The sequence below is a fragment of the Echinops telfairi genome, unplaced genomic scaffold (genome assembly GCF_000313985.2).
Source record: "Echinops telfairi isolate 266 unplaced genomic scaffold, ASM31398v2 ScPeMD7_7467;HRSCAF=8505_1, whole genome shotgun sequence".
Lineage (NCBI taxonomy): Eukaryota > Metazoa > Chordata > Mammalia > Afrosoricida > Tenrecidae > Echinops > Echinops telfairi.
Window position 1 is genome coordinate 41,883,957 of NW_022111368.1, and position 14,735 is coordinate 41,898,691.

General features: G+C 48.4%; 1 protein-coding gene across 2 annotated transcripts in view; it reads left to right on the top strand.

Moving 5' to 3' along the window:
- Window positions 1–7,890, top strand: part of USP39 (ubiquitin specific peptidase 39) — a 28,926-nt gene extending 21,036 nt beyond the window's left edge. For both annotated transcript variants that reach the window (XM_004707956.3, XM_045283887.1), the window contains exons 10-13: window positions 3,776–3,918; window positions 4,937–5,072; window positions 6,500–6,586; window positions 7,449–7,890. In XM_004707956.3, the coding sequence (XP_004708013.1) occupies window positions 3,776–3,918; window positions 4,937–5,072; window positions 6,500–6,586; window positions 7,449–7,496 (414 nt within the window). In that variant the 3' untranslated portion in view covers window positions 7,497–7,890. The remainder of the gene's footprint in view (window positions 1–3,775; window positions 3,919–4,936; window positions 5,073–6,499; window positions 6,587–7,448) is intronic.
- The last annotated feature ends 6,845 nt before the right edge of the window (window positions 7,891–14,735 follow it).

Genomic DNA, 14,735 nt, shown 5'->3' on the forward strand with positions numbered 1-14,735 from the left:
CTAGACCCCTGGGTATTTCCAGATGGTTGCCCCCTCCTGTAATTCTCAGACATCTCTGTTACGCTTTCTTTTTCCGGCTAGTGTAGAGAAAGGAGGAGCGAATATAGGACAGTACAAATGCAAAAAAGTAGAAAACCTTCCATCCTTAAAAATTGGCATCGACATAGAGTGGGTATGCGTTGGGCTGGGAACCCGCTACTCTGAGAGGAAATGATGAGGTCAGCTACTTGGACCGTGAAGAGTGACAGGCTCAGAAACCCCCAGGGACAGGTCTGTCTGCTCACTGTGACACGGATTGACTGAATTATGTTGAGCTGTATCAATAAGCACGATATGAAACGATTTAAGTTAATAAAATACGTTTTCCCACAATATTACCCCTTATCAAGTTAAAGCAGACTTTTAAAACTATTTTCTTAGTTTAATTTCCTCTTCTATGTTTATAAACTTAACCTGTTGTTTTTTTTGAAGAGTGTTTTGTTTTATTTGAAACCTCCTGTATTTGAAACCTTGTCTTTTCCTTCTCTATTCGTCAAGGTTCTTTTGCTTTCAAATGTCAAATTCCAATAAAAACCTACCTCAAGTAGAAGAGGCATTGTACTGGAAGGAATCTCCTGGGGCCTAAGGAAGAATGGAATCTTCCTGGCCTTGGGGAGGACACACGCTAGAGGACTGGGCTCCCACACATGGTGATCTGTGGGCATCCCTTGCATGCTGTCACTGTTATTTCAGATAATAATAATTTCCTGGCCCTTCACTATTGTTTACATTTATTTGGACTTAGTATTGCTCCATTTAGTGTAAGCATAAATGTTGGTATATGCTCCTTGGGATTACAGTTCTTCAGCAAGTTTATAGCTGTAACAAATTACACACTGCATACAAGTACAACTTGGATAACACCAGTGACCTCGATGAGCAGTGCTGCTGTCATGGCTACCCCCCATTGCTCCATGCTCTCTGAATGTGGTACTGGTCGCCCTGGAGTGAAGCTCAGATTTCCCCACCATCGAGTCTGTTGATTTCTTGGGAAGGCTTTATAAGCTAGGCTCTGCCCACATTGAGATATGAATCTGTTTCTGTCCCTTTTTGCAGTGGTCTGAGATAATTAGAATAGTGCTTCTTGAAACCAATCTGTTCTTAGGTACAAATGAAGTGAAGTCTCTTGGCATTTACTTGGTACTTAAAAGTAACAGCTTTCTGAAATACAATTCATGTCATACGGTTCACCTGTTAAAGTGTACAGCAGGGGTCCTCAAACTTTTTAAACGGGTCCAGTTCACTGTCCCTCAGACCTGTTGGAGGGCCGGACTATAGTTTAAAAAAATACTATGAGCAAATTGCTATGCACACTGCACATATCTTATTTTGAAATAGAAAAACAAATGGGGCAAAAACACCCGGCGGGCCGGATAAATGTCCTCAGCAGGCCGCATGTGGCCCGCGGGCCATAGTTTGAGGACCCCTGGTGTACAGTGTCAGTGATGTTGATGTATGTAGCCATCATCACACTCAATTTTAGAGCATTTTCATCACCTCGAAAAGAAGCCCACCACTGCCCTACTCTCTTGCGCTACCCGAAACAGCCGTTGGCCTGTTTCTGTCTCTACATTTGTCTGGTCCGAACATTTTTATATAAATGGAGTCATTTGCAAACTGGCTCTTTCGCTTAACATGTTTTCAAGGATAACCCACATTTAGAACATTTATTATTACTTCATTCTTTTTTATGGCTGATTAGAATTCCATTTTATGGATAGGAGGAGTGTCCTAGTGGTACATTGGCGAAAGTGCTTGACTGCTAACCAAAAAGGTCAGTGGTTTGAACCCACCAGCTGCTCTGAGGGGAAAGATGGGGCAGTTTGTTACCTTGAAGATTTCCAGCTTTGGAAATGCTACTGGCCCATCCTCCGTCTTGCAGGGTAGCAGTGCATTGGAATCAACTGGATGTGGCAGCTGGTCTTGTTTTGGCTGAGATGGCTTTGTCGTATTTTATTCAACTGTTCATCAGTTGGGCTATTCGGGTGCAGGAGACAGGGACAGTGACTCACTTCCTCCCTAAGCGATGGTCCGCTTGAGGGGCCGGGGGCTTGGTGAATGGAGGCAGCAGCCGCTGCTCCATCTCAGTTGATGTGGAACCTCTGTGCTGTGAGCTGGAGCTGAGATGGTTGGGGTCTTGGTAGTCTCAGCAGTCTCTTGCCCTCAGTAGAATTTCTGTCCCCTGAGTCAGGATTTGAATTTAAAAAGGAACCCTGCGTCTCATCCCCACTTGCCCAGAGTTTAACCTCAGCAGTAGGTAGCTCAGATAGATGGGACATGCTCACGGCTGCCTCTCCTGGGACACAGTCCTCTGCACAGGAGCTTGGCTGCACTTGTCTGTAGCCGAGCGTCTTAGTTTGTGGAACAGGGTGGAGGGAGGGTGTGATACAGTCGTGGTTCAAATACCACAGATTCCCACTTAAAAAAAAAAATCATTTTATTGGGGGCTCATATTATTTAAAAAAAATGTTTCTCCCAGTCTCTGGACACAGGCTCATAGTGCTCACAGTCAAGCCAGAGGTGGACTGTGCTTACTTGCTAATGCATATAGTCATCGTTGAGGATATTTAAAGTGTGTGTGTGTGTCCCAGCTCATTTTAAATGACAGGGTTTCCTTGTCACCTCCAGAACTTGGCCCTGTAGAGGGCGGGTGACGTCACTGCCCTTTTCGCGCTTGTGACGGTTGGTCTCTGACTCCCGCCTCTCTGTTTCCACGTGTCAGACTTTACAAGTTGTACTTGTGTCCAGGACAAACAGACTCCTGTTCATTGTCCACTGAGCCCCAGAGCATGTCCTGGGTTCTCACCACTGTCCTTCATGCACGCAGTGGCCATCGGGGAAAGTTGCCATTGACCAAGAGTCCTGGAATCGTGGAGTGGGAAAGAGGGTGGGAGGTTGGTCACCAGCTCTCCTAGAATCCCCTCAATGTAAGGGGCTCCTCCCTGCTTCAGCAGTACCAGATCCACGGGTGTGCTCATCTAGTGATCTGGAAGTCCTCCCTTGTTTTGAATTAAGCGGGACAACCATGGTTCTTAAGGAGCTCTAGTAGAGCTGTGGGTTAGGCATTGGACTACTCATTGAAAGGTTGGTGGTTCAAACCCACCAGCTGCTCCTCAGAACAAAGATGAGGCTGTCTCTTCCTATAAAGATTTTGTCTCAGAAAACCTATATAGGGTCCATATAAGTCAGTTGACTTGGGTGGCAATGGGCTTGGTTTTGAGTTTATCATGGTTTCCCGAGGGTTCCTGGCGGTGCCATGGCTGAGTGTCTCCAGCGTCCAGACCCACCCTGCAGAGTGGCAGTTTGCTACTGTGAAAGATCACAACTGTGGAAACCCCATGGGGCAATTCCCTGGCCTTGTTGGGTCACTATGCGTTAGATTTGGTTTGACGGCAATGAGCTTTTATAATTGTGGTTTTAATTCCACAGTTGTGGAAAATCCTTTTTTTGTTGGACAGCGGTGTTCTCCTGTCGAGGAGAGTCTCCATGTTAGTCTGGTTATTGTCCAACAGTGTGATCATGTGCCGGAGGAGGGAGTGCCATTGGTCTTAGTCAGGTGGCTCATTTTAAACCAGTGACTTCGTGTCTGGGATCAGGTGACTTCTGAATTATAAGTGCAAAGCAAAATGACAGTTAAAAAACTAAACCAAGATGAAGCAAAAAAACCCCAAAAAACCCAGCAACGTCCCTGTTCCAATTCCAGTGCAAATTTGTTACTTTTCGTTTGTCCCTTTAGGAATATAAGACTTACAAGGAGAACTTCCTGAAGCGTTTCCAGCTCACCAAGCTGCCTCCTTATCTCATCTTCTGCATTAAGAGATTCACCAAGAACAACTTCTTTGTGGAGAAGAATCCAACCATTGTCAATTTCCCCATCACGTGAGTAATACCCGGGTTTTCTTTTCTCTTACGGGGATTCAGATCTCCGAGGATTTTGTATTAGTGTTAGTTTTGGACTCTCCATTACAGATGGGAAGGAACAAATCTACCTGTACTACACTGTTAAAGGGTTTTAAATGGGAAGGATACAAGTACAGTTAATCGGTTCTAGACCCTACCGTGATAAATGAAATTCCGTGAAGTAGGATTCCTTATTGTAAATCAAATATTTTCGTAGTTAGAGCATAGAGGACATGAAAAAACACCCGTTAGTCACCATTACACTCGTATTACCCAATTTATTTAAACGAAAAAGGGAAAATGCAGTAAAACATTTTGGACGTTACAATTATCATTTATTATTTATTATATTATTTATGGCATCAAGCGTGTACAGTATGAGCCAATCAGTGGCAGTAATGACAGAGTATGTGCTGTTACGCAAAAACCGCGATAGAGTGAAGCCGCGAAGTCGAAGCACGAAGTGGCGAGGGTTCACTGTATTTCAAGGACCCCAAGGGTAGACGTTTACCTCTGGAAGCAATCTCCCTTTCGCCTTTCTGTCCTGTTGCTTGTTGGGAGCTGCAGTGTAGGAAGAACAGCTGATGAAAGAGGAGTAGAGCAGGCTTGTTGAAAGCCCCTCAAACGATAGCTCTTTTACTTTACCGTGCAAAATCTTTGTAGGCTCACAGGGTGTGTTTCCCTAAAGTTACGTAGTTAACATAGTCTCTTACCATTTATGTGACTCAGTCTATTTCCCAACTTGAAAAATTCTTCGTTTGTTGACGTCATCCTTTGTTCCGCGTGCTGTCACTCCTCTAGGTTCCCGAGTCAGTTTCCGGCCTCTCTCCACAACTAGAACTAGCAAGCTGTGGAGTGAGGGCTGGCCAAGGGAGCCCTGGGGCGCTGGGTTGGGTGTGTGGCTGCTAACTGCAAGGTGATGGCAGTGTGTGTAGGGCAGTGTCCCTCACCGCACAGCCTTTGTCTAACACCCTGGCTGCATTTCTGTCTCCACTAGAAACGTGGACCTGAGAGAATACTTGTCTGAAGAAGTGCAGGCAGTCCACAAGAACACCACCTATGACCTCATTGCCAACATTGTGCATGACGGCAAGCCCTCAGAGGGCTCCTACCGGATCCACGTGCTCCACCACGTGAGTGGCTGAGGGGCAGGAGCAGGTTCCCTTTCTTCAGACTTCTGAGGGCAGTTCCCTGCAGCTTGCCTTGGCCTGGCTTTCTCAGAGCTTTGCCTGGTCATGGCTTTCTCAGAGGTCTGCAGTGGCTTTTAGCGTTACCTGCACATTGGCCTCTCGTGGGGCGTTTCATTAAGACTGACGTTTTCAACCAGGGCAGAGGTTCGGGATGCCACTCAGCACCTGACACTGCACAGGGCAGTCTCTGAAACCTCGATAGTCAGTGTCGAGGTGAGAAGCCCTGCATGGAGCAGCGGAGGGGAGCCAGGGCTTAACCGTGGTTCAAAGTTCCCTACGAGACGGGTCTGTGCAGCCACCGCTGAGGACCATCTCTGTGACTCGGGCTTTGTCACTCAGGGTGGGACCCAGGGACCAGCAGCACGGCCTTCCTCTTGTTAGAAGTGCCGGGTTCCAGGTCCCACCCAAACCTAATAAATAAGAGTCTGTATTTTAAGAAGAGCCTCAGATAGGTCTGCAATCAGTGTTTGTGAAGCACTGGTGAAGTCCCTTTTAGCTCAGAGCCTGTTCCTGTGTTTATGGCCGGAAAACACACCTCTGAGAAGGAGTCACTGGGCCTGGGGGCCAGGACCATCGTCGGGGGGGGGTGGGGGGGGACTAAGCTCAGTTGGCATAGCATAGTCCACAAAGACAGTGTCCTAGAGCCTGCTTTGGTGGGTGTATGGATTATGGAATGGAAAACTGATCATCTGTAAGTCTCCCCCAGTTCGCAGTAAAACCACACCCACTTGTCAGTGCCATCTTCTTAGAGATGAGGCCACCTGGGCCCAGAGTGTGAGTCACTTAACCTGCAGTAGTGGGAATGGGATTGGAACCAGGTGGAGCCCATTCTCAGAAACAGTTCTTGAATCATACTACATGGTTGTGACATTTCTTGATGACATCTATGTTGGGAAATATTAGAAATCTCTGGTCATGTCTTAGAAGTTCAGGTGGGTGAGGTAGGTGAGCTTCCAGAAGTACCTCTGGCACATCGAGATGCTGCTTTCTCCGATGGGAGGCGCGGATCATGATGTGAAGAGTGTGTGTTAAATTTGTAGCCCAGAGGACAGAGCTGGGGTGATGCAGATGTCTGTCACGGACACGTTTTCTTGTGTCGCCGTCGCTTTTGTTCTCCAGAGTGGAGTCGGGGTTGTTCGTTTGTAGGCTTTCCTTCCAGGGAGTGTGTCTAGCCTGTCATTTTGAGTTTGAAGGAGGCGTCTGAAGGGAGGAGTTGAGAGGGCTTCTTAAATTCTCCTGAAAATGCATACAAGTGCTCAAGCATTGAGATCAACGCATCAGAAATTCTAAATGGAATGACACCTGCAGAGGTCGCGTACCTCTTACTCATGACTCTGGATAGTCATGGTCACCCTCGGCTCTTTTTGCAGGGGACGGGCAAATGGTACGAGTTACAAGACCTGCAGGTGACGGACATCCTTCCCCAGATGATCACGCTGTCCGAGGCTTACATCCAGGTGAGCTGGGCACTGACTTAGTGGAAGGGTGAGCACAGAATAGGCCTTAATGAGTGGTGCCTGGGGCCAGTGAGAGGGGTGCTGTGGGAGCAGACAGGAAGTGGGTGTGAGGCTGGAATGGTAGGAGGAAGTGAGGTCCTCTACCCTAGTTAGAGGGGTGGGTGGGGACCGGGTTATGTGGCCCTTGGGTGAAGCAGAGATTTTCAGAAAGAGAAGAGCAGGGGGGCAGCGAGATTTGCAGGAGCAAGGATATGTTGACAGCTGGGTGAATTTGGCAGAGGTTTGTGGTCGGATTTTAAAGCCAAAAATTATCGACCAGGCCACCTAGGAGCCATCTCTGAAGTCTTCCCTGCTCCCCAGGCAAAGTTAGCCCCCTTCTCTTGGTGACTTGACAGCACTTTCGGCAGCCGGTCTTGGCATGCTGGCTGGCTGCTCCTGGCTGTTTGTCTTCTCCATCGGATAGAGAGCCCATGGAGAACAGTGCTGTCGTTGTCTCTCTGTGACAGCCCTGCTCTCTGGGGAAAGAAGAGAGTGAGACTAAGGAAAGGCTTTATTTTAGAACGAGAGAGAGACATCTTTCTCTTCTCAGTGCCTGGCTAAGGCTTGGCAGTGACCCTTTCTAGAAAGGGTGTTAGGAATAGGAGGATTTCTTAAGAGTGAAGAAAGGTAGAAAGTACAGTTGAATGAAGGTAATTTTCTGAAAGGTTCTGCACCAGCTTCAGGAATCTTGGTAGGTACGAATTGTGTACATATAAGGGCGTAAAGGGTTACCCGTGACCTGGTACAGAGGCTATTTAATAGACTTCGGTGACTGAGTGTCTCTGGGACCAGCTCCTTATCATCTCCTACTTATTTCTTACAGATTTGGAAGAGACGAGATAATGATGAAACCAACCAGCAGGGGGCTTGAAGGATGAGCCTTGGCCAGGGCACACCAGCTGCCGTCTGTGCATCAGAGTACGGAGCTTGCCGGCTCTCTAGGGCAGCCCGGCCCTCTGGGCCCTGGCTCATCTCAGAGCATCACGGGTGCCCTCCCGGGTGGCTTTGTGCCATCACCTACAATTTAGTTAGGTTGCTACTCCATCTCCTTCTGTGTAGCTCCTTTCTAGCTGCCCAGGCCAGCACTCTCTTTCTGAGTCGCTGGAGTATCTGAAGGACATGGTAATTTCTTCCAAGCCTCAGAATCCCAGGAAGAAGAGCTTGAAGCCAGTAACATCTTTTCCATCAATGAATAGGAATATGAATTGCGTGTGGGTTTCTTGATGTGTTTTTGGAATGGAGTAAATATTTTCCTTTTTAAACTAGCCTCTTGTTTTATTCTTTGTCCTTAGGCAACCGAAGTGTAGGATTAAAAAAAAAAAATTTCCCCCCAATTTTTGGTAGCAATATGCAGAACATTATCCATGTATCCATTAGCAGTGTGTACCTCAGACGTGTATCCGTTCACGGTGTGTATTTCAGATGTGTATCCATTCACATTCACATACAGTTAGATAACACTGGCTTCATCTCATTGTATCACTATTCTCACTACCTACCCTGTTTCCCCGAAAGTAAGACATCCCCCGAAAATAAGACCTACTTACAGTTTTGCCTCTCGCTGAAATATAAGGCATCTCCCCGAAGCTACCCTGGCTCTGGACCGTGGTGGCAGGTGCCGCCGCACAGCTCACTGTTGGCCGCAGCGCAGCTGGAGCAGACAGGAAGTGCGAGTCTCTTAATAAAACAATGAACAATAAATATGTACTGTATTCTTTTTCATGGAAAAATAAGACATCCCCTGAAAAGACCTAGCACATCTTTGGGAGCAAAAATTAATATGACACTGTCTTATTTTGGGGGAAACGGTACCCATGCTGCTTTGATGACCACTCATGTAGGCTTTCTACATTAAAATAACTGGTCAGTGTGAACGCGTATAGTTGCCTGCAAGTGTACCATGCTCAACACAGATAGTAATTGGACTTAAGTAGTATAATAGGAAAAATTTTTTTCCTCTTCTAAATGGTCTACCCTGCCATCTGTGTGTCCTCTGTTGGCCATGATGCTGGTCTCTCTCTCACCTGTGGGTGGTGTGTCAGGATGCCTTTATCCTCACGCAACAGCGTGTCCGACAAGGTTGGTGCAACAGTGCAGAGGCCATACGGGAAAAGGAAAAGCCAACTTCACACCAACCCAAGACCTATCGCCACAAGGCAGGGGCCAGAGACACCTTGCTGCACCCTTTACCTATTCTGACACCCGCGGTTCCGCCCACAGCCCTCCACTACTATGCTGGGTTCGACTTCATTGCAACCGCCACGTGACACCACACTTAGGGGCATGTATTAGGGAATTCAGCAGGTTCCCACAAGTCCGGGTCAGTAACAGTAAGGTTCCAGTCACTGCTCCACAGCAGCACCTCTCCTCAGCAGCACCTCTCCTCAGCCAAGTCTGGCCCTCGGCTTCTCAACTGTGCTCCCTTGGCGTTTACCTCTGGCCCAGCACATTCTCCTGCCCTGCCTCACAGCTGCAGAGTCGCCGGGCTGCTCCTCTTGTCTACAGTCTGAGCTTTGATCTCTGGTGTTGCCGTGGCTTCCTTGCCCCATGGTCTCCGAGTCACCGCCTCTGGTGCCTGCTTTGGGCCTCTGGCTCTTCAGATGTGCTCCACTGGGGGTTCTTCCTAATGGTCCTGGGGTTTCTCTTGTTTCTGAGATGGCTTTTCAGCACAGCAGAATTTTGAAGTGTGGTTTTGTCTTTTAGCAGACCACGTCCCCAAGAAAACAAAGGGAAGTAACGTTCACACCCTAGTCTTCAAAAAACAAAACTCATTGGCATCTAGTGAAGTCCAACTTCTAGCGACCTTACAGGGCAGAGAAGAAGTGTCCCTGTGGGTTTCCCAGACTAACTGCACCGGAGGACAGAGCCTTGTTTCCTCTTGTGGAGCAGCTGGTGCTTTCAAACTGCCGACCTCGCGGTGAGCAGCCCAGCCCGTCCGTCGCTATTAGACCACCAGGGTTTCTGTGCTGGCTGCTGAGTGGAGACTTCATCCCAACGTCACACTGTCTGTTAGCATAAAGGGGTCCCTCCCAAATGGGATGACTGAGGCCAGACTTTATAATACACCCCCTAAGGGATTATGGCTGGGAAGGCCATCTTAATTGACTACATCTCAGAGTGATTATTGTCATTGCACTTGGCAGGAAGTCTGGGCGTAGGTGGTTTCCACCGGGATGCATGTTTGACGTGTGAACAACGAGGAGGAAGGAAGCTTCTGCTGCAGCTGAGTGCAGTTCTGAGATCAGCCCGGCTAATGAGCCTCCAAGCAAAACAATGGCCTCACTGTTAGCAAATTGGAAGCTGTGGGAGGTGGGAATGAAGGAGCTGTGCTCCCTCCCTAGCCCAGGTGCAGACCTGGTTCCGAGCAGGACATCCACCTGGCTGCCCCACTTTGCAGCTGGAACAACACTTGCCCTTAGTTTCACTGGAGCGCCCAGTATTTCCTCTGCAAGCTTTGTTTCCTCCATCTAGCAATTGAACTTGGGGTTGGACCCAGACTCATCCTGACATTGCAAACAAGCTGACAATAGAGTAGACCAAACACTAACAACAAGAAGCGGGAAGAGTCGAGAATACCTGAAAGTCAAACTAACGGGCCTTGGGGAGCTGAGGGGAGATGGAAAGTCGAGGCGCTCTCTCCTCGGGATGCGCTCCGTTCTGTTTATGCCTGTGGCTTCAGGGCGATGAGGTGTAAACCTTAATCCCAGGCTGCTACAAGATACTGAATTTACAGCCAGCTTCCTCCTTGATGACTTCCAGGTGCTTTAAAGTCAACTCAAAATCAGCGTTCAACACTGTGGTTTTCCCTCTTCACCTTGACCCCATCGCATCGTTTGCTGTCTGGGTGAAAGACTTCACCTTGACCTATGTTCGCTGGAGTGCTTTATTCCACCCTCACTTCCCTGGTCTGCCACCGCGTCTTGGGAATCTTACATTTTAGTCTCTCCATGGTTCAAGCCATGGCAGCTTCTGTTTGTAGTATGTCAGTGTGAGCCTGGGTCTAATCAGGAGAGAGAAACCATAGGATAATCTGAACAGGGGCAGTTTAGTTCAAGAAGTATTAAATCCAATAACAAAACTAAAAAAACCCTCACTGCCATTGAGTCAATTCTGATTCGTGGCAACCCTATAGGGCAGGCTAGACCCGCCGCTGTGGATTCCTGAGATTGTAGCTCTTTATGAGAGTAGGTAGCCTCATCTTCCTCCCTCGGAGCGGCTGGTGGCTTGGAATTGCTGCCCGACAGGTTAGTAGCCCATCATAACCACTCTGTCATGGGGGGTTGGAATAACAAGTGATGGTTTAGAACAAACTCTTAAAAATGTAAGCACAGCAGGTGTCAGGAGCAGCCACTGTCTCTTGGAGATACACATCCAAACCTGCCAGGAGTCTGCCCTGTAGTGTGCTGGGGAAAACTTGACAGAGGGCTATGTCTCTGGCCAGGGATTGCTGCAGAACTCCAGGGGCAGGGACGATAATGCTGGGTGAAGCTGCTGGGAGCCAGGCCCTGGAGAACCAGAGAGCTGCAGGAGCAGGGTGATGGAGAAAGCTGCCATGTTGCTCTCAAGAGAGTCCACTAGAAGTAGGAAGTACCACATCTCCAGCTTTCTCCACTGACAAAGCTTTCGTGCCAGTTTTGAAGCAAAACACAATGGGCCCAGACCCATTTCCACATAGCAGGCCGGAAAGGTCAATTTGGAGCTGAGCTACAATAAATATACATTGTTACCTGGTACACTTCACCCCTTTGGCAACCCAGCCTCTAGATGAGCACAAACCCAGTCAAAGGAGCCGGGAGAGCACAGTGCTAGCTGAAAGCTTGGTGATGTCAACCCCAGTGGCTCGAGGGGACAGACCTGAATGAAGCCTGTTCCTGTAAAGATGCTAGCCTACAGTCCCTATGGGGCAGTTGCCCTCCATCATACAGGGCTATTAAAGACTTGGCACACAATCCACACTCCTTTGAACTTGCATACAACAACAAGACGCTGTTTCTGCCTAACAAACAGTCCACAATAACTGGAGACCTCTACTCTTGCCCAGATGAGGAGAAGCATAGTTCCAAGAATCATTGTTGATCTAGACTCTGAATTTTCTGATACCTAAAACTCACTGTCATCCAGTCAAGTCCAACTCAGCAACCCTGTAGGACACAGTAGAACTGCCCTGTGGATTTCTAAGACTAACTCTTTACAGGAAAAGAAAGTCTCACCTTTCTCCCAAGGAGCACCTGGTCGTTTTGAACTGCCAGCCTTAAAATGAATATCCCAACATGTAACCACCAGGCTCCTTCTGACACCTGAAATCCAACTCCCTGTCACGGAGCCAGTGCTCGCTCGTAGCGACCCCCTGTGGGTTTTGGAGGCTGTAACTTCACGGGAGTCGTGAATCCAGGCTTGCTCCAGCAGAGTTGCTGCTGGTTTCAAACTGCTGACCCTGTGGATTGCAGTCCAACGCGTACCCACCACACCACCAGGGCTCCTCCTGACACCTAAAGGCATCCTGGAAAATTTTCAATTGTCTCACATTCATCGGAAGGTTGGAAGTGAAGCAGGAGGACTGAGAAAGGATGGGCACATTTGAACGAGAGCTGGAAGGCATTCCTATGGGAAGTCCCCGGGCTGCCGGAAGGGCAGATGTGTCTTGGAAGACATCCAGGCAGAGCGCGGCTCAGAGACGAGAATGGCAAGCTTTTGTCTCATGGGCTTTGGACATGTTGTCAGGAGAGACCAGTCCCTGGAGAAGGGCATCCTGCTTGGTAAAGCGGAGGGGCAGCAAACAAGAGGAAGATTAGTGACGAGATGGATTCGCCCCACGGCTGCAACAGTGGGCTCTAATGTAACGGTTGAGAGGATGGCTGGGACCAGGCAGTGTTTTGTACTGAAGGATTCGGGTCCCTTTGAGGCGACACCTTGCTTGCTTAATGTAAAAGAGTGAAGAGCACTGTCATGAAAAATTGTGCAAAAGATCCCCCAAAGCATTCAAATAAATGCAAAGCACATGGTGAATGGACATGTAGAAAGATTAGGTGGTGTGTCCTTCGTAACCACAGAAATGTAAAATAGAGTAATGAGGAAAAGTCCTGTTTCATGTTCCAGATTAGCAGAGAGACAAAAGAGGACTGCTAGTCCTCAGGGCTGGCGGGTGTGGGGCAGAGGTACTGCTACGATAGTACTAACGTACTGCTCCAGAGGGCCCAGGAGACACGTCAACCTATATGGAAAGTAAGCATATGCACACCATAGTTAATGGCTCAACAATTTTTTTGTCATGCAAGGATTTTAAGGAAATGATCAGATTAGTCATGAAAGATACATATGCAGCGTGTCTGTTCTTCACGACACTGTTACTAATAATTTTTTAAAGGAATGAGTTCATATTAGGGAAATCAGATCATGTAGCGATTAGCAATGATGATAGGTATCTATATTTTTTGACCTAGGAAGGTTATTGTTCAATGACTATAAAAGTTCCAAAGTACAAGATGTCCCCTGTGTCAGTCTGGGTGGACTAGAGAAACAAAATTTATAAAGACTCATATGTAGAAAGACCTTTATAAACAAGAGCAGCTGAATATTGAGAAACATCCAGCCTAGCCCAGATCAAGTCCATAAATCCAATATGAGCCCATAGGTTCCATACCAATCTATAAAGTCCTCTTTAGACTCGTGTAACACAGGCAATAACATTGGATGCAGGAAGATCACAGGCCAGTGAGTGGTAAGTCTTGTGGATCCAGTGGTGTTGTAAGCATCTCAGTGCTGGCAGGGGTCTCCATGTGGCTCCTCTAGCTCAGGGCACCTGCGTAGCTCCATGTGTCTTGTCAGCTGCTCTGTCTCCCAGGGAGTGAGCCTGTGTCCTGGCTCCAGCGAGCTATTTATCTCCTTAGTGCCTCCAAATGCGGTCATCAAGCTAAGACCTGCTTGACAGGCTACACTCCACCCCTTCACTCTTAAGCCTCTCAAATTGACAACAGATTATGTAACTACCACATTCCCATTGTGCAAATTGACTTTATTTTTGTACCTGTGCTCAGAAAGGTCTGGGACGATGTATAATAAAATGTTAACAGCAATTTGTCTTGGACTTAGCTAGCCAGTCATTCAGCTGGTGGACATAAAGGTCAATCATCTTTATTTCTCTATAATTGAACTCGTCTTGGCTTGCAAGCCTTCCAAACACGATCTTCCCATTTGGAGGTGACTCAGCCCCTTTGTTTGTAGCACTCAGTCTACCTGGGTGGCCAACCTCTGAGTCCTTTGTCCCTCTGCCCCAGGAATGGTTTATACTTTGCCTTGTAAGGGGAGTTGTCTGGTGACCATCTGGTGACAGGGAGCCAGGAGCTCTCACCTTCACCTGACTTCACCTTCTTGAGACAGCACTGGCTACACACGCCTGCTTTCTGTCATCTTAGGATCCAGGACCTCCTGGTTCCAGCCCAGGGTTTGCTGTTCAGAGCCACTACTGACCTGCTGGTGGGGGCCGTGGTGGTTCTGCTCCACCATGCGGAGGCCTGGCTTCCATGAGACAGCCTTCAGGCCGGCTGCCCAGGCCCCTGCAGAAGCTGTTTCTTCAACCCTTCTGATGCCCTGGCCTCTCCGAGGGATGCGCCTTCTCTCTGGAAGTGAGCTCTGGTGGTGTAGTGGGATATGTATGCCCTGTGCTGGGAACCACAGGCCAGCGGCTCAAATCCACCAGGGGAGAAAGACGAGGCTACTACTCCAGGAGAGATGCAAAGTCTCAGGAAGCCCCTGTGCTGTAGGGTCGCTGTGAGTTGGAATCAACTGGATGGCAATGCGTGCTGGAAAGTGAACAGGTGTCCCTGCCCATGTGCTGCCTGAATTCCTTACCCGGCCTTCCTCCCTCTGGGGGTGCAGGATGCTGGTGCTCCTCAGGGACCCTCCTTTCATGCTCCATCCCCACCCACTGGGTAGCTCTCCCTCTCCTACTGAGCGAGGGCTGGCCTTCCATTGCCAGGAGCTCAGGCCCACCCACGATTCTGGGAGAAGCTGCTGGATGCTTCTGTCCCTCAGGCTGGGCTTCTCCATCTTTCCAAATACACTCTTAAATTTATATATATATATATACATCTCTCTCAGAAACCTGGGTCTT